Source organism: Zalophus californianus, chromosome 2 (genome assembly GCF_009762305.2).
Source record: "Zalophus californianus isolate mZalCal1 chromosome 2, mZalCal1.pri.v2, whole genome shotgun sequence".
Taxonomy (NCBI): Eukaryota; Metazoa; Chordata; class Mammalia; order Carnivora; family Otariidae; genus Zalophus; species Zalophus californianus.
In genome coordinates this window covers 121,022,528-121,048,960 of record NC_045596.1, presented here as the reverse complement: position 1 = coordinate 121,048,960, position 26,433 = coordinate 121,022,528, and the positions used below count along the sequence as shown (strand labels likewise).

The 26,433-nt window shown below is 37.3% G+C and overlaps 2 protein-coding genes across 6 annotated transcripts in view; one reads left to right on the top strand and one right to left on the bottom strand.

Moving 5' to 3' along the window:
• The window catches only part of ABCE1 (ATP binding cassette subfamily E member 1), a 29,927-nt gene extending 20,007 nt beyond the window's left edge, over positions 1-9,920 (bottom strand). Inside the window, exons 1-3 of one of the 2 annotated variants that reach the window (XM_027597811.2) lie at positions 9,757-9,920; positions 3,822-3,955; positions 2,628-2,713 (exon numbers count right to left, since the gene is read on the bottom strand). In XM_027597811.2, coding sequence (XP_027453612.1) covers positions 2,628-2,713; positions 3,822-3,924 — 189 coding nt within the window. In that variant the 5' untranslated portion in view covers positions 3,925-3,955; positions 9,757-9,920. The remainder of the gene's footprint in view (positions 1-2,627; positions 2,714-3,821; positions 3,956-9,756) is intronic. The other variant, XM_027597810.2, reaches the window with a different exon arrangement.
• A 42-nt stretch (positions 9,921-9,962) lies between these two features.
• ANAPC10 (anaphase promoting complex subunit 10) overlaps positions 9,963-26,433 on the top strand; it is a 221,523-nt gene continuing 205,052 nt past the window's right edge. For 3 of the 4 annotated variants that reach the window (XM_027597815.2, XM_027597814.2, XM_027597812.2), the window contains exons 1-2: positions 9,963-10,091; positions 12,827-12,953. In XM_027597815.2, coding sequence (XP_027453616.1) covers positions 12,839-12,953 — 115 coding nt within the window. In that variant the 5' untranslated portion in view covers positions 9,963-10,091; positions 12,827-12,838. The remainder of the gene's footprint in view (positions 10,092-12,826; positions 12,954-26,433) is intronic. The other variant, XM_027597813.2, reaches the window with a different exon arrangement.

Below are 26,433 nucleotides of genomic sequence, written 5' to 3'. Positions count from 1 at the left end.
TTCCAAATGTAGGAATTATGGGTGGCCTGGCTGGCTCAGCTGGGAAAGCATACGACTCTTGATCTCGGGGTCATGAGTTCAAGTTCAACATTGGGTGTAGATATTAAAAAAAAAACAAACAAACCCTACCCAAATGTGGGAATTTCACAAAGATATAAAATATTGCTTCACTTTCTTATTTACTTAGAAAATAAAAGTTGGGACACCTGGGTGGCTTAGTCGTTAAGTGTCTGCCTTCGGCTCAGGTCATGATCCCAGGGTCCTGGGATCGAGCCCCACATCGGGCTCCCCGCTCAGCGGGAAGCCTGCTTCTCCCTCTCCCACTCCCCGCTTGTGTTCCCTCTCTCGCTGTCTGTCAAATAAATAAAATCTTAAAAATAAATAAATAAATAAATAAATAAATAAATAAATAAAAGTTAAGTTCTTTGAAGGCAAGAATCATATTAGCTAATTTTCTCTTAGTGACTGGTGAATTTTTAGACTTCTAATATGTTTTTAATACTTACTGAAAGACCTTACAACAATTGAAGGTTTCTTCCCCCCTGTGTGTTTTTTAACATTATTAGATGAAGCTAAGAGGCAAGATAAAACACGGTTACTGAGTATATCATTCCATATTCAGTTGATAACAGATGCCCTCTCACTACTTCCTTCTTCCTGTCTTTGTATGCTTTCTTTTCTACTTTGTACAGTCCTTTAAGGTCTTTATGGTTAAGGTTTAGTCCTTTACGGATTGTACCTTTTTTGGGTCTATTCATGTCCCATCATCAGCTAGCATAATATTTGGAGAGAGCAAGGATTAATGTCTTTCCATTGTGGTTTTTAACCATCTCATATGAAAAATATGATTTATATCCCAACTGAGTAAATTCACATTAAAAAAAATTAATTCATTAATTAATTCAAATAACAATTTATTATCAATCAGATAAATGTCCAAGAAACAAGAATGGCAAGAACTGGAAGGTTATTTAAGAGCATCAATGTGACTAGAAAAATTTCTCAGAGAAATTTATAAAGGTACATCCAAAGAATATAACCCTAGATTAGAGATCTGTTTAGCAGAAATGTTCAAAGATCTGAGGGGATCAATTCAAAAGTCTCTATAGATAAAGATTTCAGTGAATTCCCATTTTATAAGCTATAAGAACACAGAGAATTAAAAAAAAACAACTCTTGGGGCGCCTGGGTGGCTCAGTTGGTTGAGTGACTGCCTTTGGCTCAGGTCATGATCCAGGAGTCCCTGGATCGAGTCCTGCTTTGGGCTCCCTGCTTGGTGGACAGTCTGCTTCTCCCTCTGACCCTCCCCCCTCTCATGTGCTCTCTCTCTCTCCCATTCTCTCTGTCTCAAAAAAAAACTTTAAAAAAAAAACAACTCTTGTATTCTAATAATGTAATTACCACACTCTAACCAAAACTATTAATTCTTCTTCACACAATGTAGTTTTCTGCCAATGGAGTTACCGCCATTTACAGAAATTTTCTATTATTCTATCAATGTACATAATATGTTTATAGGCTGCAAAGTAATCTAAGCTTCTTTAAATCTACAAGAAAAAAAAATCCATACATTTTGTAAGTATCTTAGGGTTCAGAGGGTATATACTACCCCCACCCCCAAACAGATTCATCACATCAGTATCTTTTCAGCCACTGAAGTATACCCCAAAATTTGGGATCTCATTCTTCTATAGCAATAAAGAAGAAAACAGAGTAGAAGATAATATATTGTTCAAAATCAGATCTCCAGCACCCGCAACATTGACAGGCATATAACAAGATATTAATAAGTGTTTGCTGGCAGGAATATTTCCTGATTATATTTTCAAAACAAGAGAAAACACTTTTAGATACCAACGAAATCTTTCTGGATACTTAACTAAGGATTCAGAAACAAATGTAAAATATACATAAGCCTTATTAGAATCAGTTAACAGGGTGGTATCCATACTCTGGTAAAGTTCCTTTCTAAAAATATTATCTACAATTAAAAATACCTAAATTAAGAATTTAACGTACTGGTTCTTAAATACTGTTTCTGAACTAAATTTGGAAATCTATCATTTTAAAGTTAAAAGCCCTAACCAACTATTCAATGCAACAAAAACTAATTGAGGTATTTTGAAAAATTATACTACTGTGATAACTGCAACAGAAGAATGTATAATATAGCAGAAGCACTTAAGGATTAGGTTAAATTCAAACAATTTTGGCTGTATGCATTTAGGTATGATTTAAAGTTAAATACAGACTTGAAGGAACTGCATGTAATATAACTCACACTTTTTGTATTTACATTTCCAAGTACTTGTAAAGACATGGGAAAGAATGTCCTCCTCATAAAAGGGTGAGGGGAAAAAAAAGGGTGAAAAAAGAGAAATTAATTTTGGTTGGAAATGGCTTTCCAAAGTTGAGTACGGCAAGGATAACTTTTACAATGGGTGGTTTAGTTACTTCAAAAAGCAACAATATTAAATACTAGATTATTGACAGAACACCATTTTCCTAAATTTACATTTTTAATTCACTGCTTTATATTTTGCCTCTTTAAAAATAGTTATAATGTATTCAGAATTTTCTGACTTCTTGAGGTTCCAATTTAATCCCGTAAATAAAATATCACTTACCTTAATACAAATACCACAACCAATACAAAGGGTTTCAGAAATCCATGCTATTTTGCTCTGGGGTGTAACCTCTATGCATAATTTTCCTGGCAAAGAAAAAGAGAGTTACGTTATTTTCCTTGCCATTCTAATTTTCTGAACATTGTCATTTAGGTAATTCTGGTTCTAAATCTCCACACCAAAGCAGATTTTCAAAAACAAAGGCCACACAAAGAAATACAATTGAGACAATATCCTAAAAAAAAAATCAGTGGTTTGTGGGGATTAATTATAATTAGTATATATTAATTTACTACTGGGGAAGAAAATATGCTCATAAAACTATGGCAGATCCTGAAAGCTTTATTTTTTAATTTTTTTAAAAGTTTATTTATTTATTTAAGTAATCTTTACCCCCACTGTGGGGCTCAAACTCATGACCCCGAGATCAAGAGTTGCATGCTTTTCTAGAGCCAGACTGGTGCTCCCGTAACAGTTTTATTTTTAAGCTGTCTGACCTGAATATTTAATTCACACTATATGCCTTGGAAATGGTAATGTAAAGAAAGGAATATAATACATTAGTTAAATCAGTGATACGAAAAGGTATGTAGTCATCCAATATACACACGAAATTAAACTTGACATTAGGGATATTAATAATGGAATTTCTAAATAGCATGGTAGAATATAATAGATGACATCTAAAGTTTCTTTTAAGAATCAAAAAGCTTACACCTCACTAATACAGTAAAAGTAACAACGTAACCCTTAAAGACTACCAATAATTCCGGATTGTTTTAAATTTATTTAATCTTGAAAATACAGCAAAATCTCATGAATCAGCCATTCTTAGTAAGCTATTTATTCTTGCTTTTTAAAATGAGAATACTATCAAAAACAAATATATTAGTCCTTTCTCCATGACTTAAAGTAATTATAGAACTTTTCTAGAACAGTAAGAATCTCAGTAACAAACTGATTTTATAGTCAAAATGAACTTTAAAAAATGCTGATAAAAATACATTATTCTACCATTAACAAAAATAGGATCATTTGGTCAAAAAGCAGTAAAAGAAATTTAGAACAAAATCTGGTCTTATCCCTATATTTTAAAGAAACTAATAGGAAAAAAGTATATGCCTAGAGAACTATTAAGCCAATTTACTTCTTTTAACCTTCTCTTATCTTTAAATGATCCACAGAACAGCTTACCCATTCGAACCACAGGGCAACTCTTTTTGCACTCCTGCCGACATTTCTTAGGTTTACATTTGTCATGGTTGACAATAGCAATTCTTGTTAATTTATCCGCCATAATTCTAAGAAAGTAAGAATATCCAACTCTTCTATTAAAGAAAAATTAACAAAATTATGGTACAGTCAATGCAATTAGTTAAGAGAAATGAGTCACAGGCATTAAATTATCACTATATTCAGATATGATTATCTGGAACTACTAAAAAAACTAGTAAAAGCAATAAAATAGTACAGTAAGGATGAAAAAACAAAATTTTACATATATACTACTAATCAGAAGATTCATATAAAAAAGAAAAAAACATCATTTTCAATGGTCACAAAAAAGAAAAGATCTAGGAATCAAGTTAACAAAAATATATACATGTGAGGAAACTTTCAAACCATAACCGAGAAACATAAAAGACCTGAACAAACGGAAAGACATACTGTCTCAGTTTTTATAATATAGAATAGTCAATACCAGAGATTTCAGCCTTCCTCAAATTTACACATTTAATCCAATTTCAAAGGAAAAAAAAACCAGACAAACCAAAATGAAAGCTCTTATGCAAAAAGAATGGCTAGGAAAAAGAAAAAGAACAAAGGGGATGGGGAAACTATACTTGATGGACAAAAATGATATAATGTCTCCGTAACTAATACTGATACCAGTGTGAGACAGTCCAATAAAACAGAATAGGAGCTGATGTGAAAAATACATAATAAAGATGTCTATTCCCTCCCTCAAATTAAGTATTACTTCATGTCTTATTTGACTTTTAATGATGCCACTAATGGTACTTATTATTAAGGTTGTGACCATGATGTTAAGGGGAAAAAATTAAAACTGCATTTCTCTGGGAATTTGTAATATGGCCAAGATGAATTTTATGCTAATAGCATTAATATGAAAAGAAGACTAAGGAACCCTAAGTATAGATGTACTCACTTTTAAAGCTTTTATAAGTCATAATAATTAACAGTGCCATCAATTATGCAACTAAGGTCAAAGTGAACTTAAAAATCTTCTATAATATTGGACTTAGTGACAGACATCAATTTTCTCAGAATAGTGATTAAAGTAAATAATTCCAAAAACTATCTTAAAATTTCAGGTTATTCTAGTATGTAACGGCAGAACCTGAAGCCAAAAGACTACCCACTGACAAAGACAATCTGTTGGCCTTTTCTATCAAGGACTGTGATAATCAATTCTGATTTTTTTTTTTTTTTGACTGACTGCTTCCCTTTGTAGACCTCTGTCTTTCTCACATGCTGCAATACCATTAGTGGAGAGGGATAAGAGAGCAGGTTCCTCAGTGTTGCTCCCGGACTATCTTATCTCTCTCCCTCCTCACTAAAAAGTCAGCTCTTGCCTCTAGATCATCCAACTGCTTTAGTCATTCACTGACCATCAGATCACTCCCTTCCATTTGAGGACTTCTGCCCTTGGCTAATTTTCACTCTTTTACAGCTCCTGTCATAATTCTTAATTTCAGTATGTTCATAAATGATCTAATAATAGCCTGTCTTCTTAGTTCAGTAACCTCTCTCCTTCAGTGATCTTTCTTTCACCTTCCCTCAACCCCTCATTCCTTTGGTGAAATCCTTGACCTTGTTATTACCAATAACTGCAATCCTTTTATAACCTCCATTTCAAATACCCCATTCTCCAACTACCACTCCTATCTTTTCAGTTTACCCCTGTTGTACCCAACAATCCAAAAACCCTTTGAACTCCCCCATTCCCTAGACCTATTGTCATTACCTCTTGATTCTACCACATTTCCACCGTCCCTCAGCTCTTGTATCTTCACGTCTCTCTGTACTAGCTAAAATTTTCTTGTCAATCATTTATACCTTTAACTACAATCCTGGTTACATACAACTCTTCATCTGCACACATAAAGCTGAAAATGGGTAGACAAAAAAGCAAAGCCATGCTGACTAGTGTCATCTCATGTGAACCTTTATGCCAGCCAGCAATCACATTATATATATTTCCACAGTGAAGTCTACTTATACATTAAAAGACATCTGCTAAGGGGAATATTCTAACAATTCTCTCTCCTGTCTTTCATATCATCAGTTATTCTTTCCATTGGCTCGTTCCTATTAGCATTCAAAACATTCTATTACCTGACCCTATCTTTTCCCATTGCTTTATTTCTCCTTCCTTTTATAGCAAGACTACTTGAAAGAGTTGCCTACGGTCAGTGTTCCAAATTTCTATGTATTTTTTCTGGACTCCATTTCAGACTTAAGTGCCCATCATTCCATCAAAACAATTTATCAGGTCACCACTACTCTATACATGGGTAAAACAATTAACAGTTCTTAATTTACCTGAACACCTATTGCATCTGACACAAATTATGACTTTTTCCTAAAGATAGAAACCCTTTCTTAACTTGGTTCTGGGACACAGCACTAATCTAGTTTCCCTATTTTCTTGGTCACTTTTCCTCATCTTCTAGGCTACTGAAAGTTGAGAGGTGCTCTAATACTCGGTCACATTTTTTATTTATATTCATTCTCTAAGGTATTCTACTCTGATCTCACGGCTTTACATCCTATTTATATGCTGCTAACTCCCAAATTTCTCTCTCTAGCCAGGATACCTCTCCTAACCCTAAACTTGTATATCTATCTACCCGACTACCCAACATCTCTTCCTCAAGGTCTAACATGCATCTCCCAAATTGAATTCCTGATGTCCCCACCAAAATTTGCTTCTCTAGCAGTCTTGCCCATTCTGTTAAATGACAACTCCAATCTTCCATTTACTCAAGCCAAAATCCTTGAAGTTATCTTTTACATGCCACAACAGCAAATTATGTCCAATTTACCTTCATAAATCTGACCATTTCTCATCACTCTGGTCTAAGCCACCATTATTTCTTATCGGCATTACTCTAATAGCTCCCTATCAGGTCTCTCTGCTTTACTCTTACCTCCTTCTACTCCGACTCTTGACAGTTCCTTCTCACTACAGAAGTCAGGATGATCCTTTTTAAGTGTAAGCCAGGATCATCATGTCACTCCTCTACTTAAAGTCCTGCAATGGCTTCCCTACTCATTCTGAGTAAAAGCCAAAGTCCTTAAAATAATTAATGAGGCACTGATCAGCCTCTATTACTTTCTGATGTCATCTCCAACTACTCTAGCTCTTGTTCATTTTGCTCCAGCCATACTGGCTCCTTGCTATTCTTAGCACACGTCAAACATGTTCTTGCTTCAGGGCCCTGACATTTTCTATTCCCTCTGCCTGTAATGCTATTCCCCCTAGTGAGTTACAAGGCTCACTACTTCAAGTCTTTAATGTTTATTTCTTAGTTAGCCTTTTCTAACTATACTACCAAAAAATACACCCAACTGCTTTTCTGTTTTCTTCTTTCCTGATTTGCTTATTCTCTTTAGCTCTTTCTACTATACCGCACAGCATGTATTTCGTATGTATGTGTACATATGGTTTATGTACATATTTATTGTGTATATACATGTATTTATATACTCTTTCTCTGTACACACAGTATTTTTCCCACTCCAAGTAAAAGATACTCCATCATGAGGGCAGGGATTTTTTGTCTGTTCAGCCCAGTGGCTAAACTAGTGCCCAGCACATCATAAAAGCTCAGATATTTCTGCTGAATAAATGAAAAAATGAATTTAGACACAGTAAATAATTTCTTATAGGTTATAGTAACTTCAGAAATACTGTCAATATTTCATAGTAACAGCTATCCACTAAAGTATATCCTGGGGGAAAAAAAAATCACCCAAGAGGACACTACATATTTATGTAATAAACAGAATTATGGAAACTAATAGATCCACTCTACCCCCTTAAAACCTTTAAAAACTGGTCCAGTTTTCATAAAGACTAGAAGAGAAAGAAATTAAATGACTTTTGAATTGCTACAAAAAAGCTTTCACTCTAAGTGACAACTCCCTGAAAAAGTGAAGTCTTTAGTTATTAAAATAAAGCTGGACACCATACAAATTACCTGGTGAATGAATGTCATGAAGTCCCTTCTAGAGAATAGATCTTTTATAACAAAATTGCTGATGCTGAACTTTATTTCTGCCAAACTACTACAGTGTTTCATCTGATATTTCAAACCATTTTAAAAACCAAGTGACTGAAAGAGATGACTTACAGAAAAATAAAAACATACCAGAGATATTAATAAGCTGATCTGTATAAGAAAGTGATAAATTATAATGCATTTAAGAATAAGGAATATAAATTCTTTGTAGAACTGTTACTTGTGTGAACAATGATGACTAAATTTGTATATTATTTTCAAGAATTGGGGAGGAGGGATCCCTATTTCTTTTTCAATGAGATAAAGCACAGTAAAACCGCAGGAGGGAGGGAGGGGGTAGTAACAGACTCCTGGAGACAAAGAGGAATTTGAAGATATTTCAGATCTGAAGACAAACTGTTCAAAATAGGTACTCAAACAATGACCCTCACTGTCATTCTTCCAGCTGGGAGTAAAAAAAGAAGTGAGAAGCATTATGGAAAGCAGTTTCAGTCTAAGACCAAAATTATTATAACATCATGTGAAAGCATTTAAAAGAGTGCTGTGAACAAATGACGCCTGATATCACATAAAATATTTTAACCTATGGTTACGGTAAGTTATTAGTCTTATAAAACATGTAAGTTGGGAGTGGTGCACAACTCTTGATTTCAGAGTCTTAAACTGAAGACATTTAGAAGGGACATCCAATTAATACTTTTTCCTCTCAGAAATTGTATTAAATGTTCTTCCTAAGAAAATGTTTTTAATGGGCATAACAAGATTTTTAACACAAAAAAATACCCTTTTGGGACAAATACAGATGAAGAACCCTTGGTTAACATTGACAAAGCATTATTGTCAGGTAGCTGATATAGTACGATTATTTTCAGTGTATGAGGCAAATGTACTGAGAAATGCAACACAACCACCACTATCATAAATGCCTAGCTAGCAGTCCCTGTGGAAGAGAGGACAAAACAACAAAAACACCAGCATAACCCCTCCCACACCCCTCCTCATTGTTTTGACAGTTATTTCTCACTCTTATGGACTTTACCACACACACAAAAAGATAAAGTAGGTTTATGTAGTTTATGGGATGTGGGTATTGGCTTTGGCCACCGTGTCTACAAGGTAGGAACCGCTGCACTCCTAATCTCATGCAGTTTATACAAAGACAGGGAAAACAAGTCACCAAGAAGAAAGTGCCAAGTACTATAAAAGCGCACCAAAAAAGCTAGAGGCGTTGAACTGGGAGATTACTTGGGACAACCGAATACACGTTGCTCTATGAGAAAAGTAGAGCGACAACTGCCCATCATTTCTATAAAGACGGGGAACGGGTAAGAAGGATTCGACTTCATGGCGGCAAAATGCCATGACTCATTCCATAATCACCAGAGAAGCCGTGGAAGAAAAGGCCACGACTTCCTATAATCAAATACGCATGTGTGACAATATGTCCATTTCACTGTGTCAGGGTAAGGATGGGGGAAAAAGAGGATGCTTTAAGTTCTGAAGTTGCCTTCTCTGTCCGCTCTCGGGCAAGAGCGTAGTAAAGGGGGAGTGGAGACGGTGGAGTCCGGATCTCTGAGATGGCATCCAAGTCCATTCTGGTAGCCCCTGCGCGGGTGGCAAGCAACAGTGGCCGAGGTCCAGGTCAGCTGGAAGGGAAGAGCGACGTGCCTCCGAACCCTCGGCGGCGCCCCCGCTCTGGCGGTTCCAGCTGTCCCTTCCGAGCCGGCTGCCACGCGCCGCTGCGTTCTCCGCCGCCGACACCGGAGGCCTCACCAAAGGCTCTCAGAGAACGTCCCTACAGTCTTTAAATCGTGTGAGGCCGCAGCCAACGACCAAACTTTCCTTGGCTAGTTACGTACCTGGAGAAAACGATCCCCTCGCGGAGGGGAGCTCAGAGGCCAAATCAGTTCTTCCTTTCACTTCTCACCCACACGGCGTGTTCCTACGGCCACCGGCCAAAATGGCGGCGCTCAGCCACCGCCTCGCGCATGCCTTACGGACGTAGTGCGCGCGCGAGACAGAGAGCGACGGGCGGAGCCCTGGAGCTGGTCCCGCAAGAAGGCGAGAACTGACGTCATTGTGTTGCGACTCCAATTTAACGTCGTTGGGAAAGCCGGGCTGTCCTGAGTGGGAGTGGCACGGGTCCGCAGGGTATCCTAAAAAGCTGGGTTGCGGCAAGCCGGGTCTGTAAGCTGTAAGTGCGTGGGCTTTTTTCCCCCAATGTGGAGAATGGTTCTAGCGTAAGCAGACGCGTTCTCATCCCCATTCTCAGTCCCTTTTTCCGCTCCCGATCTCAAGGCCGCTGGAGAGCCTTTGGCCCATTCTAGCATTTCTAGCAGCGGTATCAAGCAGGACCAACAGAGTCTGGTCCAAATACAGCTGCTGATGGCGATCTTTCGTTGGCCTCAACTTATTCTTAAGTGGGTGGCCAGGAACCCAGGCTTTTCCGAGCTCCGTGTTTTATCCACTGGGTGGCGTCCAGTACCAAGTCGGGCAGTTGAGTTCTGCTCCAGTACAGAGATGAGCTACTTTCTTTTCTTCCTTCCTTTTTTTTTTTTTTTTGGTACAGTTTGACGTTTTGGAACGTTTGACAACGACAGGATATTCAACTTGTAGTGATAGTCACAGGTTTACTTGTCTCATCCTAGTCCTTAGCTTGCAGAAGGCAAATACTTTAGTTTAGCTTACGACGGCACTTACTCATTTATTCATTCAGTAAATTGCTAATTGAGCATTTAAGTCTCAGGCCTTTCTGAATTTTACAGTCTAGTGGCTCTACTATTATTTAATGAGTATCAAGTGCTGTGTGGAGATTAGGAAACAACTGAGATCTAAAAGGTGTCAAGGAGATGGTATACTGAACTGCTGGGCCAGGTTTATAATAGCATATATAACCATGTTCAGTGTCTGTAACTTTGCACTACCTGAGCTGTTTTACATATTGTTTACTACTGGAGATTTTATTTTCATGCCTGCATAGATTTACCAAGATTAACAAGAAGTAAATTTTGGGGTTTAGAATGGGTCGTTTTTTTCACTTCTATGCTTTGAAACCGTTTTTCTGACATTATCTTCTATGTCATGTAAATGGAACTTTTGACACCTTGGGAGAAGTGATTTTTCTCTGTATCACTTAATGGGTTATTTAAAATGGAGACCTGTATCTCACTGTGGTTTTGTTTGCATTTCTCTGATGATTAGTGATGTTCAGTATCTTTTCATGTTTCTGTTGTGAGATAATCACGTTATGCCTGTCAGAATGGCTAGAATCAAAAAGACAAGAAGTAAGTGTTAGCAAGGCTGTTGGAGAAAAGGGAACCCTTGTGCACTGTTGGAGGGAACATGAATTGGTGCAACCACTGTGGAAAACAGTATGGAGGTTCTTCAAAAAATTAAAAATAGAATTACCATATAATCCACTAATTCCGCTACTGGGTAATTTACCCAAAGAAAACAAAAACACTAATTCAAAAAGATATATGCACCCTTGCATTTACTGCAGTATTATTTACCTGAGCCAAGATGTGGAAGCAACACAAATGTTCATCAGTAGATAAATAGATAAGGAAGATGTACACACACACACACACACACACACACACACACACACACACGATGAAATATCAGCCATAAAAAAGAATGAGGTCTTGCCGTTAGCAACAACATGGGTGGACCTAGAGGGTAGAAGACAAAATGAAATAAATCTGATAGGGAAAGACAAATACCATATGATTTCACTAATATGTGAAATTTAAGAAGCAAAACAAAAAAATAGACTCTTAAATACGGAGAACAAACTGCTGGTTGCTAGAGGGTAGGTGGGTGGGAGAATGGGTGAAACAGATAAAGGGGATTGCGAGTAGACTTATTGTGGGGCACCTGGCTGGCTCAGTTGGTGGAGGGTGGGACTCTTGATCTAGGGATTGTGGGTTTGAACCCCACATTGGGTGTAGAGATTACTTAAAAATAAAAATTAAAAAAAAGTAGACTTATTGTGATGAGGACTGAAGAAATGTATAGAATTGTTGAATCATATTGTACACCTGAAACTAATATAACACTGTATGTTAATTATACTTTAATAAAAAATAAATTATTGAAGTAAATTTACATTCAAAATAAGTAAAATGGAAACATATTTACATATTCCTGGAATAAGAATATTTCAATTTAACTTTTCTAAAGAAAAAAAATCATTTGAATTAAGAATTTTTACTCAGAGGGGAGTCTGACTGGCTCATTTGATGGTGTGTGCAACTCTTGATCTCAGGGTTGTGAGTTTGAGCCCCATGTCAGGTGTAAAGATTACTTAAAAATCTTTATTATTTTTTTAAGATTTTATTTATTTACTTGACAGAGAGAGAGAGAGAGAGAGTGCACAAGCAGGGGGAGGGGCAGGGGAGAGGGAGAAGCAGGCTCCCCACTGAGCAGGGAGCTGCACATGGGGCTCAACCCCAAGACCCTGGGATCATGACCTAAGTCAAAGGCAGCCACTTAACTGCCTGAGCCACCCAGGTGCCCCTTAAAAATAAAAGCTTTAAAACATTTTTTTTTTACTCAGGGATAGAATTATACAGCATTATAGAATTATAGATCAAGTTGACCCCTGTTACAGGTAAGGAAATAAAACCCAGACCTGCCCAAAGTCTAGGCTAAAGGAGAGGCTGAAGTTAAAACTCTGATCCCATGCCCTTTGGCTACTCTACTGCTTTGCACATCTTGTAAGTCATAATATATTTTAGAAACAAAAACTGAATTCCCAAGATTTTTTAATTATAGTAATTGAGTTATGTTACCTGCATTTGAGAAATAGATGGTTAATATCAAGGGTATATAAGTGATATATTTTGCTATTAAATTTTAATTTTTACCCTTTGTAGAAGATGCTCAGATCCTGGTATAACGTGGACATTCTTGTTTTCTACATAGAATATTTAAAAAATGACCACACCAAACAAGACACCACCTGGTGCTGACCCTAAGCAATTGGAAAGGACTGGAACAGTACGGGAAATTGGGTCACAAGCTGTTTGGTCACTCTCATCTTGCAAACCAGGTAAATCAAAACAAAACAAAAAAGTTGTTTGTAATAACTACTTAGAGTTTCCTTGCATGCTAGACTGATTTTAATATTCTTTTTTGTTTAGATGCTTGATTTTAATTCTAAAATAAATTTAATTGAGTTTTCATTTGTTATATATCTGTTCCCAATTGCTTTACTAATATCCACTTCGTATTTCATAAGGTCTCTTTTATCCTCCTCTATCTCTGCAATGATTTAGTTATTTGGTGAGCATTTTTTGTTGGCTGTTTCCTAGATGGGGTAAGTGGGTGATACATTTTTTGAGTAATTTGGTATTCCTAAATAATTTTATTTTACTCTTGGTTGGGATAGAATTTTTGGGTGGCAGTCCTTTTCTCAAAAATTTGTGGGAACTATTTCAGCATTTCCTTTTTGTTACAAATAAGAAGGCTTAAGCTTATCTCTCTTTTTTTCTAAGTGACTTGTTCTTTCTTGAAAGCATTTAAACTTTTTCTACTCTTAAAGTTTAAGACTTTTGCCAGGATATGCCAAGATACATGTGTATCTTTTCTCATCTGTCTAACTTATAATTTGATGGACACTTTCAATCTGTAGACTTAAGCTCAGAGAAAGTTTTTTAGCTTAAGGAACTTTAATTATAATGTTATTGGTTTAATTGTCACTTTTCCTTTGGAAACTTGTTATTTACACATTAAGACTCCTATAGCAATATTCCTAAGCAAACCTCTTTTTTTCCCCTCAAGATTCCTTTAGCTCTCTTTTTATAAGTAATTTTTGAGGTATAGTGTATTTACAATAAAACTTGTCCTTTTTAGGTGTATAGTTGTATGAATTTTAACAAACACATATGATCGTATAACCACCATCACAATCAAATATAGAATATTTCCATTATCCAAAGAAATTCCTTCATGCCCTTTTGTAGTCAGTTTTCTGCCCCCTTCCCAGCTCCTGACAGCCTTTGATCTGTTTTGTATCCCTTTGGTTATGCCTTTCCCAGAGTGTAACACATCATACTGTATGTAGCTTTTTGGCTCTGGCTCTTTCACTTAGTATTTGTGATTTTTTTCTATGCTGTTACGTATATCCGTAGTTTGTTCCTTTTTATTGCTGATTACTATTCCACTGTATGGATGTACTATAGTTTATCTACTCACCAGTTAACGGATATTTAGGTTTGTGGTAACCAGCTTCCAAAATGGTCCCAGTGATCCTTATCTCCTGGTATTCGTGCCCTTGTGTTGACCTCTCCTGCACTGTCAGGATTGGTGTCTGGAACTAGTAGAATATGGCAGAAGTGATAGTGTGTGATTTCTGAGATTAGATTGATAAAAGACATTGTTACTGTGCCTTGTTCTTGTTTGGATCACTCACTCGGGGAAGCCAGCTGCCATTTTGTGAGGAAACAATGGGGGCCGTGGAAAGGTGTGTGTGGCAAGGCACTCTGGCCTCCTGACAGTAGCCCATGAGGAACTGAGCCTCTTGTCAACAGCATATGAGCAAGCCATCTTAGAATGGATCCTCCAGCCCCAGTCAAGATTTCAGATAATTCCTTCAGCTAACTTGACTGCAAACTCCTGAACATCCTTGAGCCAAAGTGCTCAATCAAGCTTCTCCCAACTTTCTATCTCATAGAAATTGTGAAATAATGCATGTTTGGTGTTTTAAACTGCTGTTTTGGGGTAATTGTAATGCAGCAATAGTTAACCAAGATTCTTTCCCATACTAGGTGATTATGGATAGAGCTGCTGTAAGCATTCATGTACACATTTTTGTGTGGGCGTATGTTTTCTTTTTTGGGGTAAATACTTAGGAGTAAAATTCTGTAGAATTTGTAGGAGTAGAATTTGTTTTTATTTCTTCATTCCCAATCTATACCTTTTATTTCCTTTTCCTGTCTTACTGTGTTAGGTAAGACTTCCAATATGATATTGCAGGGGAATGGTGAGAAGGGACATCCTTCTTATTCCTGACCTCAAGGGGAAAGCTCTTAGGTTCTCACCATGAAGTATGGTGTTAGCCGTCGGCTTTTTCATGGATAGATAAAGTTGAGGAGTTTCCTTTCTATTCTTAGTTTGCTGATAAATTTCATGTGAATGGATGTTGGATTTTGTCAAATGCTTTCTCTATTGATATATATTTTTTTCTTCTTTAGCCTGTTGATATGGAGGATTACATTAATTAATTTTGGAATGTTGAACCAGCTTTGCATGCCTGGAATAAATCCTACTTAGTTGTGGTATATAATTCTTTTTATATATGGTTTCTATTTGCTAGTATTTTCTTGAGGATTTTTGTATTTGTGTTCGTGAGAGATACTGTTCTTTCACTTTCTTTGTAATGTCTTTTCTGGTTTTGGTATTAGATAATGCTGCCCTAATGGAATGAGTTAGAAAATATTTACTCTGTTCTGTTTTTTGGAAGAGATTGTAGAGAATTTGTATCATTTCTTCCTTACATGTTTGATAGAAGTCACTAGTGAAACACCTAGCCCTGATGATTTCTTTTGGAAGGTTATTAATTTTTTTTTTTAAGATTTTATTTATTTATTTGAGAGAGAGAGAATGAGATATAGAGAACATGAGAGGGAAGAGGGTCAGAGGGAGAAGCAGACTCCCTGCCAAGCAGGGAGCCCGATGTGGGACTCGATCCCAGGACTCCAGGATCATGACCTGAGCTGAAGGCAGTCGCTTAACCAACTGAGCCACCCAGGCGCCCTGGAAGGTTATTAATTTTTTATTCAATTTCTGTAATAGATGTAGGACTATTCAGATTATTTCTCCTTGTGTGAATTTTGTTGGATTGTGTCTTTCAGGGAATTGGGTCCATTTTATTGAAGATACTAAATTTGTGGGAATAGAATTGTCCATAATACTCTTTTATGTTCCTTTCTATTATCCATGGAATTAGTAGGGATGGCCCCTCTTTTGTTTCTGATATCAGTAATTTGTGTCTTCTCTCTTTTTTTCTTGGTTAGCCAGGCTAGAGGTTTATTGATTTTGATCCTGACCTTTTCAAAAAAAATAGCTTGTGGTTTCAGTGACTTCTTCTAACTTACCTGTTTTCAGTTTCGTTGATTTCTGTTCTGATTTTTATTATTTCTTCTGCTTATTTTGGGTTTACTTTGCTCTCCTTTTTCTTGTTTTTTAAGGTGAAAGCTTAGATTACTGATTCTAAATCTCTCTTCTTTTTTAACATACATACTCCATGCTATAAATTTCTCTGTAAGCACTGCTGTCACTGTATTCTACAATTTCTGGTAATTTTAATTTTTTCATTCAGTTTCAAATATTTTACAGTTTCTTTTGATACTTCTTCCTTGATTCGTAAGTTGTTTAATCTCCAAATATTTTGGATTTTCCAGTTATCTTTCTGTTAGTGATTTCTTGTTTAATTCTATTGTGTTCTGAAAGCATATTTTGTGATTTCTTTTAAATTGTTTATGTATGATTTATAGGCCAGAATGTGGCCCATTTTTGTGAACATTATACATAAGCATGACAGGAATAGTGTATTCTTGAGAAGCTTTTATATTCTTTTGTCACCGGATAAACTAATCTATAAATGTTAATTTGATCAAGCTGATGGTGCTATTCTGTTCAACTGATTTACTGATTTTCTGCCTGGGATAAAGGCTAAGATTCAGAATTTAAAATTGTTTAGGTATCCTTGTTTTTTTTTTTTTTTTAAAGATTTTATTTATTTATTTGACAGAGAGAGATAGTGAGAGCAGGAACATAAGCAGGGGGAGTTGGGAGAGGGAGAAGCAGGCTTCCTGTCAAGCAGGAAGCCCGATACGGGGCTCCATCCCAGGACTCTGGGATCATGACCTGAGCCAAAGGCAGACGCTTAACGACTGAGCCACCCAGGTGCCCCAGGTATCTTGTTTTTGTTTGCCTTGTTATTTTTGGATTTCCTTAGAGACTAATTAAATGGAGTATAAGTTTATAGTTCTTTGGATTGTAATCTCCTGGTATTATATAGGAGCCCTATTGATACCATGGTAAGTTGTAGGGGGAACAGAAGTGTTCTATAATCCTGTGACTAGATCTTAGTCTTTTAGTGGGCCTGTGTCTATGGCTATGACCTTTACAGGTGCTTCTCACTCCCCCACCCCCTAACTTATGTGAGAGACAGAAAGGCTGGAGGAGTCTAGAGTTGGGTATTTTCCTTCCCCCATGTCAGTTAGGCTCTAGTAAAAGCCATGTTGGTTAGACTCTAAAGTGGTTTTCCTAAAAGTCAGGTCTTTGTTAAAGAGAGCAGAATGCTCTGGGTGTATTTCACAATGATTACTTTCCCCCCTCCCTCTGCAGGAAGCACTGGAGAATTTTCTTTGATCTTTACCCTGAAGGGAACCTGATGGGGCTCCTAGGTAAAATTCATGAAGAGGTAAAGCTCTTTTTAAGGTAGGGCTTCTAGGAGTTTTTATCTCAACCTCGTCCATACTCAGTGGCCAGCAATTAGTCAGTTAGCAATTACTCTTTAAGTTTTCCTACCAGTTGCTGCTTCTGGTAAGCTGTGATTCTCTGTATTCACCTGTTTCTTCAGTTTCCTGGGTGGTGGTTTGCCCTGTGACCTCAATTCTCTGTTGGACCTAAGAAGTATTACTGGTTTTCATTTAGTTAGCTTTTTTGTTGTTGTTGTGAGGATGAGGGTGATACTTTCCAAGTTCTTTACGTGTCAGACTGGAAGCTGGAAGTTGTTCCTTTTCCTTTTAAACTATATATATATCTTTATATTTGAAGTGGATTTCTTATAGACAGCATTGGGTCTTGGTTTTTAATTTAATCTGATATTCTTTATCTTTTCATTGGGAGTGTTTAGATCATTTACACTTTATGTATTGATACCATTAGATTTAATAATACTGTCTTGGAATTTGTTTTCTTTTTTTCTTGTTGATTTTTTTCCCCTCCTTCTCTGTTTTTGGATATACTCAGTATGTTTTATGATTCTGTTTTATCTTCACTCTTGACTTGTTGGTTATATATCCTTTTTGAAATTTTTGAGTGGTTGCCCTAAGGATTACAATATGTATCTTTAATTTTCACAGTTTACCTTCAAGTAGTAGTACACCACCATAGATATGGTGTATGACTCCTTCAGCAGTATACTTCCAGTTTCTCCACCCAGTCCTTTATGCCATTTGTGTCATACATTTTATTTTGGATATTTTTTTAAATTTTTTATTGTTATGTTAATCACCATATATTACATCATTTGTTTTGGTGTAGTGTTCCATGATTCATTGTTTGTTCATAACACCCAGTGCTCCATGCAGAATGTGCCCTCTTTAATACCCATCACCAGGCTAACCCATCCCCCTACCCTCCTCCCCTCTAGAAACCTCAGTTTGTTTTTCAGAGTCCATCATCTCTCCTGGTTCGTCTCCCCCTCTGACTTACTCCTCTTCATTCTTCTTCTCCTGCTATCTTCTTTTTCTTTTTTTTCTTAAAATTTATTTTGGATATTTTAAGCTGCAGAATATATTGTTGCTATTTTTGTTTTAAATGGTAAATTATCGTTTGGAGCAATTAAAAATTAAAAAAATGCTTTTTATGTTTACATTAATTTTTTTCGATTTTAGGAACTTAATTTCTTTGAATAGACCCAGTTCTTCTATCTGGTATCATATTCCTCCTACCTGAAGAACTTTTTTTTTTTTTTAAGTTTTTTTTTTTTTTTTTTTTAAAGATTTTAATTTTTTTACAGAGAGAGAGAGCACAAGCAGGGGGATCGGCAAGTGGAGGGAGAGGGAGAAGCAGGCTTCCCGCTGAGCAAGGAGCCTGACGTGGGGCTCAATCCCGGGACCCTGGGATCATGACCTGAGCCGAAGGCAGATGCTTAACCATCTGAGCCACCCAGGCGCCCCTTTTTTTTTTAAGTTTTTTATTTATTTGTCAGGGAGAGGGGAGAGAGCACAAGCAGGGAGAATGGCAGATAGAGTGAGAAGCAGGATCCCTGACGTGGGACTTGATTCCAGGATTCCAGGATCATGACCTGAGCCGAAGGCAGACGCTTAACGACTGCCATCCAGGTGCCCCTGTTTTTCATTTTTTTTTTTAAAGATTTTACTTATTTATTTCAGAGAGAGAGAGTGAGCAAGTGAGCATGTGTGCTCAAGTAGGGGGAGGCGCAGAGGGAGAGAAAGAATCTCAAAAAGATTTGGTGCTGAGTGCAGAGCCTGACATGGGTCTTGATCTCATGAACCTGAGATCATGACCTGAGCCACAATCAAGAGTCGGACGTTTGACCGACTGAGCCACCCAGTCGCCCTAGTCATACTTATTTAAAGTCCCTGTCCAGTAGTTCCAACATTTGGGTCATATCTCAGTGTGTTTCTATTGATTGCCTTGTCTTTTGGTAATGTTTGCTTTTCTTGTATGTTTAAGGGTTATAATCTTTTATTGAAAGCCAAATATCTTTTTTTTTTAAAGATTTTATTTATTTATTTGTCAGGGAGAGAGAGAGAGAGACAGAAAGCACAAGCAGGGGGAGTGGCAGGCAGAGGGAGAAGCAGGCTCCCCGCTGAGCAGGGAGCCCGATGTGGGACTCGATCCCAGGACTCTGGGATCATGACTCAACCGACTGAGTCACCCAGGCATCCCGAAAGCCAAATATCTTGTTAGTAGATACTGGGAGGAATGGATGTTACACTTTGAAATGCGTACCTCTTTTCTACTATTGGTCCTTTATTAGGAGTTGACCTGGTTTTTTTGTTTGTTTGTTTTTTTGGTTTGTTTACCTTCAGTATCTCACAGGGTTCAAATTCGTCTGAATATGTCCAGTGCTTATGATGGGGGCTGTTGTGCCAGAGGAGGTGTTTTTTTGTTTTGTTTTTGTTTTTGTTTTAATTCCAGTTAGTTAACATATAGTGTAATATTAGTTTCAGGTGTACAGTATAGTGATTCAACACTTCCATATATCACCTGGTGTTCATCACAACAAGTGCACTCCTTCATTCCCATCACCTATTTCACCCCTCCCCCTGGTAACCATCAGTTTGTTCTCTGTAGTTAAGAGTGTTTCTTGGCTTGCCACTTGCTCTTTTTTTCCCCTTTGCTTGTTTGTATTTCTTAAATTCCACGTATGTGTGAATTCATATGGTATTTGCCTTTCTCTGACTGACTTAATGTCATTTAGCATAATACTCTCTAGCTCTATCCATGGTAGTTGCAAATGTCAAGATTTCATTTTTTTACGGCTGAGTAATATTCCATTTTGTGTGTGGATGTGTGTGTGTGTATATACACACAGACACCACATCTTCTTTTTTATTTTAAGATTTTATTTGTTTGAGAGAGAGTGAACACACATGCACACAAGCAGGGGGAGGAGCAGAGGGAGAGGGAGAAGCAGACTCCCCACTGAGCAGGGAGCCTGATGTGAGGCTGGAGTCTGATGTGAGGCTCAATCCCTGGAGTTTGGGATCATGACCTGAGCTGAAGGCAGATGCTTAACCGACTGAGGCACCCAGGCACTCCGACACCACCTCTTCTTTATCCATTCATCAGTTGATGGACACTTGGGCTGTTTCCATAATTTGGCTATTGTGGGTAATGCTGCTATAAACATTGGAGTGCATATATCTCTTTGAATTAGTATTTTTTTCTTTGGATAAATACCTAGTAGTGCAATTGCTAGATCAAAGGGTAGTTCTATTTTTAATTTTTTTGAGGAACTTCCATACTGTTTTCCCTAGTGGCTGCATCAGTTTGCATTCCCACCAGCAGTGCAGAAGGGTTCCCCTTTTTCCACATCCTTTCCAGTACCTCTTATTTCTTGTGTTGTTGATTTTAGCCATTCTGACAGGTTTGAGGTGATATTTCATTGTAGTTTTGATTTGTATTTCCCTGATGATCGGTGACATTGAGCATCTTTCATGTGTCTGTTGGCTATACGTCTTCTTTGGAAAAGTGTCTATTCATGTTTTCTGCCCATTTTTAATTGGATTATTCATTTTTGGGTGTTGAATTTACAAGTTCTTTACATATTTTGGATACTAACCATTTATCTGATGTCATTTGCAAATATCTTCTCCCATTCTGTAGATGTGTTGATTTTCGTTGTGTTGATTGTTGTGTTGTGTTTAGTTGCATTGATTGTTTCCTTCACTGTGCAGAAGCTTTTTATTTTGATGAAGTCCCAATAGTTTATTTTTGCTTTTGTTTCCCTTGCCTCAGGAGACATATCTAGAAGGAAGTTGCTATGGTTGATGTCAAAGAGGTTACTGCCTGTGTTCTCCAACCAGAGGAGTTTTTTTTAATGTTCCTCTATTTTCAGTTTTCAGCTATCTCTGTACGCCTGTGCTTCTGAGTGTGTCTCTTCATGCTTTTGCCTTGCCTTCAGCAGTAGAATGCTGTGCCTTGTCACTCAGTGCAAGGGATGAGAGGCAGGGCTTCTCTGTTTTCCTGGTCCAGCTATGATCTTAATCCTTGTGTGCCTGGCCTCCAAGGTAGGACTTTCTCAGCATTTTGGTCCCTCCTACCTATGATAGCCAAAGTCTGCCTTGGATCTGTGGCTGGTCTTTTGTGGGAGAATTTTCTGCTCTATCTCTCCCCACCCCGCCCCAGAGGAAGGACTGTTTCCTGCATCTACCCCAGGTGTAGAGGGTTTTTTCTTTTAATCTTCTCCCAGCAAAGAAGGGTCTGTCCTGGAGTCAGTAGGTTTGATGTTCATCCTCTAGCAGCTTAAGTCCTTTGTTCTGTTGGAGAGAAGGGTTTGGGAAGGAGGGTGGGTCTTTTTGCTTTTCCTGCAGTTGTGGTCAGTTCCTTTCTTCATGTATCTACCATTGAAGTACGCTTTCTAGTCTCCTGCTCTCCTCCAAATCTTTCTGTTCCATATACAGTGAAGGTCCTTGGAAAAGAGTCTGAGAGTCAGTGTGAGTTCCCCTTATATTTGGGACTACCAGCGTTGCTGTACTTTTATGCTAGCCCACACTTGGCCTTTAACAGTTTGTTTAGCAAGTTCTACCTAATATTTTATGTGTTTATTTGGCCGCTGTTCCTCCTCCCATGCTCTACTACAATTGGGACAGGCTATATATCGTTTTTTTCTCCTGAGGTTCAGAGTTGCCCCTTCTTGGATTTTAGGCTTTTTGGTTGCTGTATTTTTTCAAGCTCTTGTGTTTTCAAGAAAAATTATGAGTTTGTGGTTTATGTAGCCTCTTCTAGTTTGAATGGGAGTGATGCCTTTTTCCACCTTCCTACGTCCTGGACTGCTTCAGAAGTTTCTAATATTCTTTATACTATAAAATAGTTCTGTGAATTTGCTCACATTGAACACCTCCCATTGCTTGATTTAGTAGCATAATTCAACTGGTACCTTACGGTATTAGTAATAGGGTGTAAATCGGTCTCAGTTCATATCCTTTTATGCTGTGGATTTTGCACAGGGCAGCACATCACTGGCTCCCTGAAGATGCCCCACAGCTCTGACATCTTGGAGGTACAGAATCAAACAGTAGTTCCCCCTGCCATTAGAGTGGTGGGATCACTACAAAATGTGTTAAGTATGAAAATCATGCAGTTCATCAGTGTTAGGTCATACATTGTACTTCCATCACCTTGGGTCCCTCAGTGAACTATCATTAGGTGATTATCATTTTATACAAAAAGAGTGAATGACTGTTCTTTATTAATGAGAAACAGGATGAGAAGGTTGTTTAACCTTTGCTTCTCTGTGGTCAGATATTTTTCTTTTCTAGGCAGCAGATAATTGCTAAAGTCTGTAATACTGTTAGAGAGTAAAAGATAAAAAAGAATCTTTACTATCGAGTTCACAATCTAGTGGAGGAATTATAGCTTTAAACTAGTCATTATTATGCAGTATAATAATTTATAACTATTATTTAGTGCTTACTAAATGACAGGTCCTGTTTTAAGTACTTTACATGTGTATGCAGTACATATTGTTATTTTTATCATTTTCTAAACGAGGAAACTGTAATACAGAAAGATTAAGTAATTTGGCAATGATCACATAATTAGTGGGAATGCTGTGACTCAAGGTAGTCAGGTTCCATGGTGTCATACTGCTTTCCACTAAATATGGGCTCAGTAGTGGCCCAGAGGAAAAAGTGATTGATTCTGCTTAACAGATCAGGGAAGGCTTCATGGAGATGCTTGTCCTTCATGATGGAACAAGAAGAGGATTTCACTGAATAAGGACATAAACGTAAGGGGCGCCTTGGTGGCTCAGATGGTTAAGTGTCTGCCTTCGGCTCAGGTCATGATCTCCAGGTCCTGGGATCAAGCCCAACAAGCCCCACGTCAGGCTCCCAGCTCAGCGGGGAGTCTGCTTCTCCTCTCCCTCTGCCTCTCCCCCTTCTCATGCTCTTTCTCTGTATCTTTTTGTCTCAAATGAATAAATAAAATCTTAAAAAAAAAAGACATAAAGGCAAGAGGAACAGTATGCACAAAGGTGTCGAGCTTAGACCAAACATAGCTCATTCAAAAATTTAAGTAAAACTAGAACAGAGGGAAGTGGCATAGGTGAAGCTAGCTAGTTAGGTAGAAGCCTGATCATAGAAGGCTTCGTTAAACAGTTGATACTTTATTGTACAGAGCCATTGAAAAATTTTAAGTAGCAGAGTAAAACACTTAGTGTTCACATTTGAGAAGTGTAGAGGATGGATTGAAATGAAGCAAGGTTAAAAGAAATCATTTAGAGGACATGCAAGAATTCAGGTGAGAAGTGATGTAAGGAAGACTTTTAATAAACTTTCAAAATGTTCATAACTGTTTGTTGGAGGTACAAATTTACTTGCCTGTTACAGTGTGGTAGGTGGTATAGAGCTTTGCAAAATTATTCTGTCTTTGGAAATAGTGGTTCAATATTTCACTCAGATTAAAGTTGGAATGTATTTAGTAGATTCAGCTTAGTTGAAGACACATCACAAAACAATTCCACAATTCAGCACAATTGTCAGTCTCTGTCCAAGAGACTGGAAAAACTAAAGGTCAGATTTGTGTGACTACTAGCATTATAACACAATCTTATTACAATAACTTAATCATTTAATTTCATAAGCACTAAATTCATATCATCTTGAGAAATAAAATTAGGGGACAAAGAGGTAAATCTTCTGTGTTTGACTCCATATTTGATACTTTATAAGCCAACAAAAATAAGAATTTGGTGAGGCTGTATTTTGTGAACATCTGATCCATGACATATTTTCCACTCATTTCATATATTTTACCAAGACATTGCTTTTATGAATTAATTTTGAGAGGCATATTTGGATGCTCTTCTGTTTTTCTTAAAAAAAAATCACTAAATTTTAATTTTTTTAAGTTCATGCCATACCTGACAATTGTGATCATTGAGTAACTTTCTGGTTAAATAGCAATATATGCTCTGGAGAAAATAAAACAGCAATATAATAAATAGATCAAGAAAGCCTTCTCTTGGAAAATGAAATTTGTGCTGAGATCTAAATGTTAAGAAGAATCCACTGTTCAAAGATTTCAGAGAAGAACCTTGCTGACACAGGAAACAGCTAGTTCAAAGGCTCTAAGCTAAATGGTTTGGAATGTTTGAGTTTCAGAAAGAAGTCTAGTGTGGCTAGAGGATGGCAGGTAAGGAAGAAAAGTGGTAGAAGATGAGTTTGGAGACATAATAAGACATGGGCCAAATTATGAATTCTGGTAGAATTTGGAGTTGAAGTAAAATTTGGATATGGAGTACAAACAGGTGCCACTGGAGATGTTAAGCAGGAAAGAGAGATGATCTGATACAGAGGCTTTTTTTTTTAATTTCTATGGCAGAATTTATTGATTTACTTATTTATTCTTTGAGGGGGAAGGGGCAGAGAGGGAGAAGGAGAATCTTTTTTGTTGTTGTTGTTCTTAAAAAAAATCACCATGGCCACTGAGAATAATGACTGGTGGGAGAGTAATGGTGTAGACCAGTCGAGGAAAGACTAGTACAGTACCTTGTGTCAGATGATGTCGACTTGGCATAAGCTGATGGTGGTTGATATGGAGGGAGATGATGGCTTTGAGATGTATTTTTAGAGGTGGAAAACTCATGACTTACTAAAGGAAAGGAAAGATTCCAGGCTGACTCTTAGGTGTATGGCTGAATAACTCGGTATTATTTCCTAAGTGAGGTGGGGGGAAATAAATGGGTTTTGGTTCAAAAAAAAGTTATGATTCAGATACATTAATTTTGAGATTAGCATTCTAGTGCCGTATTTATTAGGCAATTGAGTATAGAAGCTTGGAGCTCTGGGGGAAGGTCTGGGGTGGAGACACAAAGTTGAGGGTTATCAATACATTGATGATATTCTAAGCCTCGGGACTGGATTGACTCCCCTAAGGAGAGATTGTATTCAGAAAAAAGAGTAAAGTCTCAGGGCACTTCAAGATGTAGAGATCTGGCAGAGCAGCAGGAATAAGAATCAGCAAAGGGAACTAAGAAGTAGCTGCTGAACTAGTTGGAAAACTAGGAGAGTGGGAGATCATGGATAGAAGAGAAGACAGTGTATCAAGAAGTTAGTTAATTCTTCATCTCTCTTTTTTTTTTCTTTCTTTTTTCTTAAATTGAAGTGTCCTTGACATGCAGTGTTATATTAGTTTCAGGTAGACACCATAATGTTTCGACAATTCTGTGTATTACATGATGCTCATTTCGGTAAGTGTAGTTACCATCTGTCAGCATACAGATATGTTATTACAATATTATTGACTACATTCCCTATGCTTTACTTTAATTTTACCCATGAGATCATGACCTAAGCCGAAATCACAAGTCAGATGCTTAACTGACTGAGCCATTTAGGTGCACCACCCCTTTTTTTTGACGAGTCTTGCTAAAGGTTTGTCAATTTTGTTATCTTTTTAGAGAACCAGCTCTTAGTTTCATTGATCTATTGTTTTTTAGCCCATTTCATTTATTTCTGCTTTGCTCTTTATTATTTCTTTCCTTCCACTGACTTTGGGCTTTGTTTTTCTTTTTTTAGTTCCTTTAGATTTAAGATGAGATTGTTTGAGACTTTCTTGTTTCTTGAGGCAGACCTGTATCTTTGTAAAGTTACCTTTTAGCTGCTGTTGCCATTTCCCAAATATTTTGAACTGCTGTGTTTCCATTTTTATTTGTCTCCAGGTATTTTTTGATTTCCTCTTTGATTTCTTTGTTGATCTCTTTGTGGTTTAGTAGCATGTTGTTTAGCCTTCTTGCTTTTGTGCATATTTCTTCATTTCTTTATTATAGCACTTAACACTTTATATTGTAATTTATCTGCTTAAGTTCCTCAGTGCTGGCCAGTAGAACATATTGGACTGTACAGTGAGGTAGCTGCTAGCTATGTGTGAGTACTTTAAATGTGACTAGTGTTACTGAGGAATCAAATTTTAAATTTTATTTATTTTTAATTAGTTTAAATGTAAATAGTGATAGCATAGATAGTGCATTAGATAGATGAACTCCTCCACGGAGACCGCATGTTCTTTATCTTTGTGTCTTCAGAGTAAAGACAATGCCCTAG